At 43.0% G+C, this 13,580-nt stretch overlaps 2 protein-coding genes across 12 annotated transcripts; both read left to right on the top strand.

The window, feature by feature from the left end:
• Positions 1-323: 323 nt before the first annotated feature.
• lca5 (lebercilin LCA5) lies at positions 324-6,526 on the top strand. Of its 5 annotated transcripts, none has more exons than XM_034527729.1 (11): positions 324-726; positions 894-1,051; positions 1,142-1,220; positions 2,550-2,996; positions 3,299-3,540; positions 3,754-4,059; positions 4,470-4,607; positions 4,705-4,804; positions 4,980-5,116; positions 5,217-5,379; positions 5,462-6,526. In XM_034527729.1, the coding sequence occupies exons 4-11, from the start codon at positions 2,582-2,584 to the stop codon at positions 6,376-6,378; spliced, it is 2,418 nt and encodes an 805-aa protein (XP_034383620.1). In that variant the 5' UTR covers positions 324-726; positions 894-1,051; positions 1,142-1,220; positions 2,550-2,581; the 3' UTR covers positions 6,379-6,526. The 5 variants fall into 5 exon arrangements, with proteins under 5 accessions (XP_034383620.1, XP_034383621.1, XP_034383623.1 ...); XM_034527730.1 differs by having other exon boundaries at positions 342-752; XM_034527732.1 differs by lacking the exon at positions 1,142-1,220 and having other exon boundaries at positions 342-726.
• A 1,396-nt stretch (positions 6,527-7,922) lies between these two features.
• Positions 7,923-13,258, top strand: fam167ab (family with sequence similarity 167 member Ab). Of its 7 annotated transcripts, none has more exons than XM_034528426.1 (4): positions 7,923-8,050; positions 10,780-10,905; positions 10,998-11,356; positions 12,279-13,258. In XM_034528426.1, exons 3-4 carry the CDS (start codon positions 11,006-11,008, stop codon positions 12,540-12,542), a joined length of 615 nt encoding a protein of 204 aa, XP_034384317.1. In that variant the 5' UTR covers positions 7,923-8,050; positions 10,780-10,905; positions 10,998-11,005; the 3' UTR covers positions 12,543-13,258. The 7 variants fall into 7 exon arrangements, with proteins under 7 accessions (XP_034384317.1, XP_034384318.1, XP_034384320.1 ...); XM_034528427.1 differs by having other exon boundaries at positions 10,780-10,856; positions 10,995-11,356; XM_034528429.1 differs by having other exon boundaries at positions 10,780-10,856.
• Positions 13,259-13,580: the final 322 nt, after the last annotated feature.

The raw sequence follows: 13,580 nt of genomic DNA on the forward strand, positions 1-13,580 counted from the left end.
TATAGACACGTTGTCTTTTAAACACCAGCACTTACAATATACACTGCACAGCATAGCTGCACAGCTGTATACGTTTTTGTGTATTATATTATATTATTATGTTTCATTGTGTATATATCTTAAAAACACAAATAATGCAGTTCACAACAAGAGTATGAAACCATGCCATATATATATATATATATATATATATATATATATATATATATATATATATAATATGTGTTGGTAGATCTGTTATCCCAACGTTCTCCTTAATTAACACAATGTAAGCTATTTATATCCCAGCGTGCTCTACAGCGCCACCCTGGCGTTAAAGCGGTACTGCATGGCATGCCGTTGCCATGGTACGGCGTCAGCGGTAGGACTGGAGCAGCCCTTATAAGCGTGCCTGGACCCAAAAACAAAACATCGTATTTGAACGCTTCTGACTATATCAGGACTAGCTACTCCTTGCTATTTTACTGTGGATAATAACAGGTTTTACAAAGATAGTCATGACTGTTTCCAAAAGAAGGCGAACGTCTACGCCTTCTTTTATCTAACGCTAGCTAAGTTAGCTTAACTTCATGCTAGCTTGCTAGTAGTTTAGCCGCTAAGTCGCGAACGTTAACCGACCGAGTTAAGTTAATTGCGACAAAACTTAAACCAGACAAAGTCAGGAGGACTTCAACTGCTGAACACGCACAACGGACAGGCTGGTGCCAGCAGACGCCGAGCAGTAACGTAAAAACACATCCCACCTGTTGAGGGTAGCTAGTTTTAGTTTGCTGTGCTAGCATAATACCCTCTACAACCACTTATGGACTATCTTTAACTGATGCCATTGCTCTGAAACGCTGTTTGAAGCCTCATATACTCTTCTCTTTGTATTATTCTCTCTATGAATATAGTCAGAGCCCACGGAGATGTATGGCATGGCCTCAGATAACTCATTGTAGCTTTTAAGTGGCACAGGCACGACAATGCAACTGTCAACAGCAGACGGCCTACTTTAATCCAATCTGTCCGTGTCACGGAGAGGAGAGGGAGAGCTCGTGGTATCGCCATAGTGAGTATTTGATAACACACTTCCGTTTGTATATTTGTTTTCAGCTTGTGACTCGACTGGGATGTATGTTCTCATGTATCTCGTTATCAGAAGACATACGCGCAATAAAGCAGAAGATGTGAATGATGTCAACAGAGATGATGGGGATGATGTAACGTTAACCTATGCGGTGAGTGTACAGATACTCATTGATACATACGTTGATACTGTGTGTGTGTGTGTGTGTGTGTGTGTGTGTGTGTGTGTGTGTGTGTGTGTGTGTGTGTATGTATATGTTATCCTCCAAAACATTTGACAAAAATGCCATTGGAATTGTGAAGTCGTCATTACTGTATGTCTATTAGTGTAAATATTTGGTACAATGTTTAGAGAGGAGAAACAACATCTCATGAAAGACGTCTATTCAAGTTAAATACAAGTCTGTAGTATGTTCATTAAACAAAGCGATGGACTGAAACACTGTTTTAAAAAAATAGGTCTACATGTAGGTGAAGGGCCTTTCTGTCCTGCTTCACTGACAAGCATGCTCTTTTCTATTTATGGTGATGCTGCTGTGTGTAGTGTTGTTGCTATAGATACCTGCCCATCAAGTGAGTCAGGGCTGATGAAAAAGACAAAGGACTGCATGACCTTTACATGCAATTTATACAAATATTAAGGACTGTACTTCCTATTAGTCTTGGATTCTATATGTATTCACTACTGAAAGCTGTTTAATCTCTTTCAACACTCTGAAGGTGCTGGACTTTTTACTTTGGTTAATGTTTGAAATAGGGCAAATATGTTGAAATGTTTGACATGGGATTTGCGTAATGTAGGAAACCCCCCCCCCCCCCCCCCCCCAAACATATTTATTCTTTAGACAGGCAACATAAGAGACCAATAGTTAATAGATTAAAATACAGTTACTCACAACATAATTCAACATTTGATACAGTATCTGTATATGGCAAACTGTACAATAATACATTATATATATATACTGTATGTACAACATATGTATTTAACATGCAACACTACATCTACAATAAGATGAATAACAGCTTATTGTTCTCTTCTTTTTCTGTATTCTTTGACCACATGTGTGCGTATGCTTCTTATTGCAGTCATAAATAATATACTGTCTGTTTAATAAGTCACCAGCGCAGATTGGGGCAGGCTACACATTTGTATGTAGCAGCAGTGGTGTGAAGTAGTGATATCATACATCATTCAGCATCATGGAACATTCCATCTCATGTGTATTGTCGCTTAGTGACCAAGACACACAATACGAAAAAGCTTAGAGAAACCAGATGGCCAAGAGAATCTTCACTTTGTGTTGCACAGTACAAACATTGAGATCAGTTTACCAGGGGACTTTTAATGTAGGTTTGTAACATCAGGTAAGGTACATCATGTACAAATAAACCTTTGTTATTGTTAAATCGTATCTCAGAAACAAATATTAATGTAATTCAAAGTTTGATAAGTTTCTTTCCAACTTTTTGTCTTTAAGTTCGACGCAGCGTTTCTCCTCAAAGTGCCAACATGGAATCTGAAAACCTAACTGATCCATATGAAGACAACCGGCATGTTGATCAAAGTCGGCAGTCACTCCGGAGTACAAAGAACGATTCCCAAACGTCATCCTTCCAAAAACATGAAAAGATCTTCCGGGACAAGAACCAGGGCGAGAGTGAAAAAGACATCTGTGTTGAGAGTAGATCGAAAACCAGAACCTGGCGTTCAGATCCACATCGGGACCAGGTATCAGATGAAGAGGGCCGAAGAAGTACTGGGTCGTTGTACTCGGAGGACTATGACAATGGGTCTCATTCAGGCCGCTCGATCTCACCATACTCCCGGTCCCGGACTCCATCCCTTACCCGAGGGGTAAGGAATGGAGTCCCTCAAAGAGGGGTACGGGCAAAAAGGATTTCCAACAGCCCCTTCTACAAGACAGGTAAATAAAGCAAGGAAATAATCCAATATGGACCGTAAAGTGAATGAAACTTAACCCTCACTGGTTACATGTTATCTACTGTCCAGGTGATGGCAGTGTAAGGCAGATTTTGTACATGAAGTTTCATAGTGCTTAACAACACACACATAGTTTGATTTAGAAGTTTGTCTTCAGCCTCGACCGTTTATATATTCACCCCTACTAGTGCACTTGTCCATGTGTCTCAATACTGGCCTCTAAAAGTATTTATTGTCATTACCTTAAAATCATTTCTACATCTTGTGGGTTTCTCTACCGTGCAGGAGGTGTGGGCCGGCGGGGCGTGTCACGTCCACAGCGTCCAGGTGGCCAGCCACTGACCCAGCAGCATCGCAGGGGAGTGCGTTCACGAAGCAAAGAGTCCACACCCCCTAAAGACCTGGACCTGGTGACCAAGAGGATGCTTTCAGCCCGCCTGCTAAAGATCAACGAATTGCGTAACTCACTTGCTGAGCTGCAACAGCGCACGGATGAGCTGCAGAAGGAAAATCGAGTTCTCAGACAGGTAGATTAAGTTTGGGTTGGATATATGAGGCCTAAGAAAGGAACGACATCTTAATTGAACATCAGATTTTAGTGGCTGATAACACAATAACATGCAGACATATTTGCAGGGAAACCAATCACATAATCTTTTACCTTCTTAAAATTCTTCACCAGTATCGAAACCTCTTGTGGCATCCTAAAAAAAATTTATTTTCTTTTGCACGCAATGCAGCTTCAGGTGCGTCAAGAGAAAGCCCTGCATCGCTATGACGATACGGAAAGCGAGATATCCCAGCTCCTGTCGCGCCACACCAACGAGACCCACGTGCTGCGTGAGCGGCTTAGGCGTACTCAGGAGCGGGAGCGGGCAGCCGAGCGCCGGATGAAGGACGGCGAGGAGCAGATGCAGAGGAGCCAGGCGACTATCGCGCGGCTGAAGAAGCTGGTCGACCAGCGAGATTTAGGAGCCAGAGATGAGCTGAGCCGCAGGCTGGATGAAGAGAAGACACGGGCACAGCAGGCGGAACACAGGATTAAGGTTCATTTATTTTTGGTTTCATTTATTTACTTCATTGATAAAGCTCCGCAAATGCAAATATGTCATTGTTCTGGAATGTGTTTCTATTAATGTTCTGATTTGCATTTGTACAGACATTTGATTTGAATTAAAATTCCATGGAAATTGCCGAAATATATCAGAGCTTAATTTCGGCTTTGTCTGTAAATAAATTATGTAATTTACATTTTATTTTTGTTTTTGTACATAATATTGGTTTATGGTTTACAAAGTTATACTATAGCTAGATAAACAATCACTTGCAGACATTACATAAATAATTGACGGTAACATTTGTACCTTTTGGACTTTTCCTCTCAACATTTGTACCTTGTTCCTTTTCATCATGCGGTAGCCGGAAAGTGTATTTGTTTTCCTGTGTGTGTTTGAAGGAGCTGGAGCGCAGCATGGAGCTGAGCAGCAGCAGTTACCAGAGGCAGCTGGCTGCGGAGAGGAAGAAGACAATCGGTGCCCAGGAAGAGATCAGGACTCTGCAGGAGGAGCTGGAACGACTGACCAATAAGCTCAAGGTCCATGCTTAGAAAAATATACCTCAGAATACCAACTGAAACAAACTATCTTTCTTTATGATTGTGTATTTACTTCGTTATATCCTTTTCTTATCAGGAGAAGGAGAGAGAACTAGACGCTAAGAACATTTATGCCAATCGCATGATGAAACCTGAGAAACTGAGAAAAGATGTCGACAGTGGCGCAAAGCGGAAAGGTATGGCCTGAGTAATGGTTTAGGGGGACAGAATCTAACATGGATGCTATGAATCTAGTGCTCTGTACCAAAGTAACATGGTTTGAAATTGGTAGATGGAAAATGAAGTCTAATATATAATCTACCCCCCCCCACACACACACACACACACACACACACACACACACACACATAGTCCCCAGCAGGAGCAGCACCAAGGCCGTGCAGACCAAAGACAGAGCGTCTAGTCTGGATTTCCCAACACCTCCCCCTGCCATCTCTGATGCCAATGAATGCAGTGAACAGGCACCCGATGAATACCTATCACTCAAGGTAGAGTCACTTCACCCCAACGTCCGCACTCCTTCCCCTGTCACTGTTATTTGTCCGTCATTCCCCTCTTATGTCTCTCCCTATCAATTTACGCCAGCAGGAGTTTGACAGAGTGGACAGACGGGCAGAGACAGAAGACCGGCATCAAAAGTTGGAACAGCAGAAGATGAGAGACAGAGGAAAAGAAGGGGAGAACGAGGAGAAGCGGAAAGTCAACCGGGAGCTCAATGTGCTTGAGGAGAAGGCAAAGACACCAAGAGATAGTAAGATAATTAAACTGTGTGTGTGTATGAGAGAGAGGGAGAAGTACCAGAAAGCAGGAATGGATTTGTTTCATGTCCACAGGTTGGGAGAAGAAAAAAGAGCAAGACGACAGTAAGAGGACGACAGAAAGTTCCCTGTCAAACCAGGAGGAAGACAACAACAGGAAGCACATCCATGTCCAGGAAGAGGTGGAGAGGTGGAACCATGGGGCTCTGGCCAATCAGCAAGCAGCAGAGGAAGCGCATCGCAAAAAACAACAGCTGCTGGCCAAGATGCGTGAAATAGACCGTCAGGAACACGGAGCCAAGGACCCCGTGTTTGAGTCTAGTCCTTCTGAGTTCAACCAGGCTCCCAGTAACCAGCCCTCTCCTCGTCTTCCTGAGCAGAGGAACCAAAACTCTCACATTTTTAACCTCACAGAATCGGAGGAGTTGGCCAGTCTGCGCGCTGGCGCCGGAAGTGGGGACGGCGTAAGGAGAAGATCGGGCATGCAGGGCGGAGCTGCGACAGCAGGCTTTGGGAAGAGAGAGCCTCGGACCCAAATATCCAAGGACGACTTGGCATTCGGTAACTACGCGCCCTCTTTTGGACATTCGGCCTCTCGCGGTTCCCTCGGCTTCCCTCCACCTCCGCCCAAAGAGGACAGGGAGTCCGCATTGGAGGCCATAGGTGTTTTTAGTCTTAGAGGGGTGGAGAAAGAGAAGGAGGCGGAAAGCGGAGCGGGCAAGGAGAAGAAGTCCAGCCTCATGCAGCAGCTATTTGGTGCCCTGGCAACACCTGTGGGTGACGGTGTGAGCGCCTCCAATACAATGGAGGTCCTCAATAGTCCTCCAACTACCAATGGAGTGCGTTCAAGACGGGAAGGACTGCTCAGCTTTCACTCGGGGTCTTCCACTCCTCCATCATCCTCCCTGAACACCCTACACGTCACAGATGGCAGGCCTGCAATTCGTGCCATCGCCTCCTTCGATGACGACATAGAGGAACTTACTTTATGAATTTAATCTAGATTTGGAGGTAGTCCGTCTCCTAGCAGGCCATCACTGATGTCCAGCGGTCACAAAATAAGAGAGATTTGAGTGATAAACATGGTCTGTAAATTCAAGTCTGAACAGCATATATTTCTCAATAAAAATGTCAACAGAGCCAAGCATAGAAGTACATTTAAGCCAATGTGAATGTTTATAATGTTTCATGTAGGAAATGTTGTCATTTGAAGTGATCTTCAAGCATTCAGGTGCATGTGTTGCTGAAACTGCTGATATCAGATGTTTGACCCTGTGTTATATTGTAATGCTAGTGGTTGCACTTGTAACTACGGTAACGATGGCTTTTAATGGTTTTCACCTGTTTGAACGGTCTTCTCAGTGTATGTTTTTTTTCTTTCTGGTAGAATATATAACTGGTAGTTTATCTTAGGAAAAGAAGCGTAATCTCAGCAGCTCAAATAATTGATAACACAACCCAAAACGCAGACTTTGGCTGCAAATCGCCTTTCTTTGTGTTTCACATTTTAGCTCTTTGCCATATTTTAATAATAGTTTGGGGTTGCTGTTATTGTTTCTTGGTCTGGGATCGTATGATTCCATGTGTATCTTTATTTGGACACATGTGAGTCATTTTGTTATGTTAGAGTCCATGCCATAAGAATTTACCACTGAGCAATATGACAATCTTATATATGAAATGCTATTTCTACAATTTATTGAAAATGCCAATTTTCTGCAGGTTTATAACTACCAATTTCATATTGATACTGATAAAATGACCCATTAAAAGGAAAATGCCACTTATCCCAGAGAACATAATTTATATAAGCTCAATGACAGTTTGTGTAGTTGTGTCAATTCAACCAATTGCATATTCTGTATTAAAAGAGAGAGAGAAATAAATAAATATTTAATTTGACTTGAATATATTGTAAATCTATAAATATAGACACAGTTCAGTGCCCCTGCACTGATACTGCATAATAACAGCGCTACACTCCTGCAAGCAATCAGCACTAACACAAATCACCTGTTGCTGTATAGAAGAAATTACCTTTATTTATTTATGTTATCTTATAGAAAATACATTACAACGTACAACTCCTAATGTGGAGCACTCACTGCATTGGTAAGCTAATAATAGTCAATAGAAAGGAATAATATATTTACATTGACCATTTTATTTTATTTTTTATGATTGAAACGTGTGAAAACCTTGATGTTAATCGGTCTGTATTTTTGTGTCGACATTTTTCCACATTTTGTACTTATTTCATCATTATAACAATTGTGTTTGTCGTCGTATTTTTATTGAATTAAAATAAATCCCCCCCCCCCCAAAAAAAAGCTGTGGCGCACTTGCTGTCTTCATGCGGCGGGACGGGAGGTCTGATCGGGATTCCTGGGACGTCTCCAAGCAACCGGGACCTGACGCAACCCGCCCCCCCCCCCCCCCTCCCTCCCTCCTCTCCGGCAGCTCGTTGCTCAAAAACAAGTGGACCGTGGACGCTGCGAGGGATGATATGAGAGAGAGAGAGAGAGAGAGAGAGAGAGAGAGAGAGAGAGAGAGCGTCTTCACTGATGTCGCCGCTGAAGCTGCACGAGCCGCACGCAGTTTGAATCGTGTGTCAGAGGACGCCGGTGGAGCAGCACGAAGTCAGGGAAGCGGAAGGAGGTGAAGGTGAGTGTCCACGTGCAGAGAATGTGGAGGAGCGTGTTACTTTGTATTCTACTGTAGCCGTAGCATGGTGTAATCTGATTACAGAAACGATGCTCTACATAGGTTATATCCTGAAGAAAACAATGACAACTTGCTACGTGTTGCCTTTTACAGGAAGAAAACAAAAAACTGACTTGTATGATGAACTAAATGAGAAAAATCAGTAAAGTTGACCACAACTTTATATTCTGACACCACTCCTTTATGGGCTTGGTAAGAAATAAAATAATCAAGTGAATGTTAGTCAGAACTCTATAGAAGACAATTATATTATTATATATATATATAGCCATTTTTCTCTCCATTATACACATGTATAAATATATATTTATATTTATATATATCACATTTATAAAGGAGACATTCCATATAGCTATGCAAGGTTTCAGTTTGCATTACAGTAATAAGACCTGTTAAACTTTAGGTTATTGTGATTAATGGCAGAAGGAATCATGTTTGATGGTAACAAAGACGTTTACATAACACAGGATCCAAGAGTTTTTTAAGAAAGTTTCTTAACCTCTCAAAATGTGCTTTTCCCCCCTAAATGTATACAACCAGAGAAGAAGACCTGTGAATAGAGATAACCAGGATGAGTTTTCCTCTTTATTTGTCGTTGGATTAGGCTGCTAATGTGGCACATTTATTTAAGTTTCTGTTGCCATAACTGAATCCCATATGCCACAGTGATTGGGCAGGCTATTCATCCTTTTGAGTCATGCCTTAATCCTGCTGATGATATGGATAATGCTCACGTTCTCATGTATACTTTATGAGCACAGTTTGAAAAGTGAACACCTTTATATGGAGATGCACACTTAAGCTTAATGAAACTCTGCCGTGATGTTCGCTGAGTAGACATAGTGCCATGATAGAAGAGCCGGGCTCCTTAAGTTCTTCAGCCTGACCAGGTTTTGGCGTCTCATAATAAATAACACCACAAGATACATTTTATTGGTGTGGTAACGCTGAGACTGGATGTTGCTGAGCCATCACATTCTGCTGCCTCGAAACCTGAGGAACATATGGGTAATGCTGCAGGATTTGGTTGAGACATTTTGGATAATGGCGATAAATGATTTGTTCCCATTTGCCAGAGTCTGCGTGTATATTTTGGCTTCCTTAAGATAGATATCTTTCTGCTGGACTATTCAAAAGTGGCCGTGTTCACCAAAAGGGCCTCTTAAACGATCAAGAGGCTGGTCTGAGTGGTTTTCTGTTGTGATTCTAAACCCTTTATGACTTTATAATTGCGATCACAGCTCAATATATCAGCTGATATGCTGACACACTCTTTCCCCCCCCCTCTTGGCTCTGCACTTTCTTTTCACAATTTGAATGAATTCCTTACTGTACATACACGGGGTCCGAACACACTCCTATGTATGTGGCATGGCTTTATTATCCTCTTCTCCGTTGGTCTCCTGTAACAGCGTGGCCTCCAGAGAAGATCCATTCATACATTCCTCTACCCAGTCAGAGGTTCTATTTGACCTTGCAACACATACGCCTATCATTAGATACAAGGGCAATGACTTCACTGCTGGTCTGCTGTGCCCATTATGGAATAAGTGAGCACTAACCACTTATTGAGTGCTTGGAGACTGTAAGGAGGCCACTGTGCAGAAAGTCTGCTTCATGCTGCCACTGTTGTGAGTGTGTTTGCTGTATCCTTTAGAAGATTTAGTTTATCACTTAATTTCCTTTTTTTTTAATTGCGTATAGAATGATAGAAATCCAAGTTCCTTCAAAAATGTTATGTTACATCATTTTGTTTGCGATGCTCGCTGCGTGGCTTCATGGATAGTGTTAGTCTGGAGGTCAGTCCACCAATATGTTAACTGCCATTGGATGGATTACCGTCAAATATCGAAATAATGTTCGATGCAAAAGTGTGATATTTAGGTTTCTGGTTACGTATCTTAACTTTGTTTTGTGAACAAATACCTGCAGAGCTATTGCTGTTTCCCCATCAGCCTCAGCTGTACTTTGTTTTCAGTGCTAAATAGTAAATGTTAGCATGCTAAAGTAACTAAATTAATGCGGTAACCATGAATAGCATTTTCATCGTTAGCATGTAGCCGAAAGCGCTGCTGTGCCTAAATACAGCCTCGCAGGGCCTCTGACTGACTGTTGAATGTGGTTAAATGCTGCCTGAGAGACCAAATGCAAATTGTTGAATTTTGTTTATGTAAAAAAACAAAAAAACAAAGGTGTACAGCAACTTTTTAAAACATGTATTTGTTGCATAAGTTTATAGCTGTCAATAGAAGGGTTGCTGGAAAAGAGCAAGACAGCCGTACCACCAGCTGTCTGTCTGGTTGTTTCAGGCAATAAGCCCTGAGGATGTGGAGGTAGTGATTCACTTACAGTGTCCGTGTCGTTGCCATGAAAACAAGTTGTTCCTGTTAAAGAAAAGTCTGTTCCCACTGTGGGCTGAGAGTGATTTGATTTGTTAGAAGCGCTCGCTCTAAAATCATCAATCGCGCGGAGAGAACGTGCACACACTTTCCTTGTGCTCAGCGGTCTGTCTGGAGTTACAGGCTCACACAACGCAGCCTGCCGGGCCACAGTTGAGGCGTAGTCTTGCATGTCAAATGTCACGTTAGTGTTGTCTCCTTGTCGGTCGGATGTGGTTTGTGGTATCGTCTGCAAATATTTCACAGCGTGCTTCTTCCCTCCCTCTGCAGATCTAAAGATACTCTGCCTCCAAAGCACCAATGGAGGAACAAGGAACTTTTAAAGGTTGACTTCCCTGACACAGACGGTAGAAGCAGGAAGGACAAAAACCTCATTCAACAGTCATTTGTAACAAGGAAACAAGACGCCGCCGATGAAGAACAGATATCTTCATCTATTTTTATTTTGACACATTTTTTAAGGAGCTTTTTTTTTTCTTATTCAGCAGATTTAAGGATGGACACTCCCTCAGCTCTTCCGATTATTGTGGACGAGACTAGCGAGGAATGTGGGGATGCAGAATCTGGGGAAGACGTGGTTTTGGCCACAGATGACCATCTCATGAACTTGAAGGCGTTGACAGAGAAACTCAAACTGGAAACCAGGAGGCCTTCTTACCTGGAGTGGAAAGCCCGGCTCGAGGCGGAAAGCTTCCGGGAATCTAGAAGTGGAAAATGCCCGATCCAAGTGGAGCCTGAGGGGAGAGTCGTCGGAAAGTCCGACGGGATTCAGTGCAAGTTGCCATCGGGTGTTCTGAAAGGATTTGAGAACATCGATGAAGCTCTCAGTTGGCTGAGGAGGGAACTGGTGAGACATTGCTTAGATTATTTATAATGTACAAATGTATCCTCTTTCTTTTGGAGTTTGCTGTAAGTTTGGCATCTTTAGTATTTCAAACCAGTTTATGGCCCTATTTCAAAAATCTTGTTTTTACACTTAACTTAATACATTAAGGACAAATACACACTTTTATTCCCATTTTTTTATTTATTTAGTTATAACGTTGCAGTTAGAGAGGCCAGAATAGGAAATACCCAATGTCCAATCAGTGGGCAGGAGAATCCCAGTCACATTAGCGAGTGAGATTGATTGGGACTCGGGGCAATGGCGTCAGACATTTGTTCCACACAGTTTCTTGGCGAGTGTAATCACTTCCACTCTGCACAATCACAGAGAGGCACAGTCAGAGGCAGGATCCGACTCGCACAGAATGTGGCCACAAGCGCTCTGCACAAACGCAGTGGGCCAGAGAGAGAGCCGGTTGTGATCTTCGCGGTGATGTTTGCACAAAGACAAGAGGATACGAGAGCTTATGAAGAGAATCGTTGTTTGTGGATGTCCCACTGTGAGTTTTCTTTTTAGATCGTGTGGCACAATGAGGAAACAAATGCATCCAGTGAATCTGGATCACGTGGACCAAGTGTACGTTGTTGTGGGACATTTTAGGGAAGTACGCTTATTCACATTCATTGCCGAGGGTTTAGACGAGAAGATCGATTAGCGTAGCTTAGCATAAAGCCCGGAAGCAGGGGGGAGGAGGGGGGGGGGGGGGGGGGGGGGGGTGACAACAAACGTCTCAATAACACACTCATTAACACACCCTGAAAGGCCACAGATCTTGTGTTTGGAGGTTTTCTGTCAAGACGTCTCAAATGTCTTTAAAAAAAAGATTCCAATGAATTAATAAGCAATTTGTTTGAGCTGTTTTTTTTTCGCCTCTCTCCATCAGACCGACATGCGCCTGCAGGACCAGCAGCTGGCGAGGCAGCTCATGCGGCTGCGCAGCGACATCCACGAGCTGAAAATAGAGCAGGCGTGCCACCTGCATCGCCGGATGCTCAACGACGCCACCTTTGGCCTCGAGGAGCGGGACGAGCTGTCAGACCTGCTGTGCGAATGTCCGGTCACCCCGGGTCTCGGCCTCTCGGCCCCGCTGCGGCTCATCGGCGTCACCAAGATGAACATTAACTCTCGACGTTTCTCGCTCTGCTAGTGGATGGTAGTCATGGCCCTCTTGACCACAATGTCGTGAGGATGCAGCTAGATGTAATGTCTGTTTTTGTAGTCCCTGTAATCAAAAAGAGAGAGATTTAAGTGATGTATGTTATTTAGACAGACGTAGGTACATATATAGTGTGTGTTTCCCTCTAGACTATACATGGCTTTGGCAGCTCTTTACAGAAACCTCTGTCTGAAAACCACAGCAGATTTTAGACCTTTAGGCCATCGTGACTTGAAACAGAACAATTGCCATTTTTTAAACTACAGAGAAGCAATCGCATAATGCACTAGTTGGTGACCTCACGATGGTCCCCAGTAATTTGCTGAAGTTTGTTCCTGAAAAGTAAAGATGTATTTAGCTCTTGACCGGAGCTCCGCCCTTTTTATGCCCTAATTGTAGAGTTGACCGCATTGTTTGTCTGAAATAAAAAAACATGGTTCAGTTCATGGCTCAACAATAAATGATCCTCGATCTCTGTTCGTACCAAAAATGATATGACTATGCAGATATTGTTATGGGATCTAACCGTTCCTGACTGATGTTCTTCGTGGGGGGAGGGGGGGTTTGCATTTGAAATGTGAGCATATGAAAGATGAACGGAGTGTCGTCCCAGAGCACAGACCATGGCACAAGAAAAGGAGTTGCTCCACTGTTAGTGCTAGTATGATGACACAAATGTACTGGAAATAAAATGAAGTATTATCCTTTACTGTTTCTGCCTTTTAATTGGCACACCTAAATCTCCCCTACGTTTCCTTGTGGCGAGACTTGACACAAGAAGGCAAACTGTACACACAGTACACTGTTTATTAAAGTGCTCACTGGACCACGGAAAGACCCAGGTGATGAGGGCCTGTGCAGTTGAAAAGATGAGGCGGTCGAGGCGATTACCCAAAAATGTCAAATTATCTCCGTGAGCTGTGGAAAATAGAACCAATTGGGTATCGCACACCATTTCTTCACGAGCCTCTCGTCTTCTCATTGTCACGTCCTTTTTGTTCCCGATTCTTTTGTTCTGAAAAATAGCCG

This window comes from Cyclopterus lumpus, chromosome 24 (assembly GCF_009769545.1).
Source record: "Cyclopterus lumpus isolate fCycLum1 chromosome 24, fCycLum1.pri, whole genome shotgun sequence".
Classification (NCBI taxonomy): Eukaryota; Metazoa; Chordata; class Actinopteri; order Perciformes; family Cyclopteridae; genus Cyclopterus; species Cyclopterus lumpus.

Bases quoted from the DNA above. Each gene is read 5' to 3' on its own strand.
- lca5 (XM_034527729.1), top strand. From the start codon at position 2,582: ATGGAATCTGAAAACCTAACTGATCCATATGAAGACAACCGGCATGTT. The intron at 4,805-4,979 runs GTATGGCCTGAG...ACACACACATAG, and splicing joins CAGTGGCGCAAAGCGGAAAG to TCCCCAGCAGGAGCAGCACC. The intron at 5,380-5,461 runs GTAAGATAATTA...TCATGTCCACAG, and splicing joins GGCAAAGACACCAAGAGATA to GTTGGGAGAAGAAAAAAGAG.
- fam167ab (XM_034528423.1), top strand. From the start codon at position 10,810: ATGGAGGAACAAGGAACTTTTAAAG. The intron at 10,835-10,994 runs GTTGACTTCCCT...TTTCTTATTCAG, and splicing joins GGAACAAGGAACTTTTAAAG to CAGATTTAAGGATGGACACT. The intron at 11,357-12,278 runs GTGAGACATTGC...TCTCTCCATCAG, and splicing joins GTTGGCTGAGGAGGGAACTG to ACCGACATGCGCCTGCAGGA.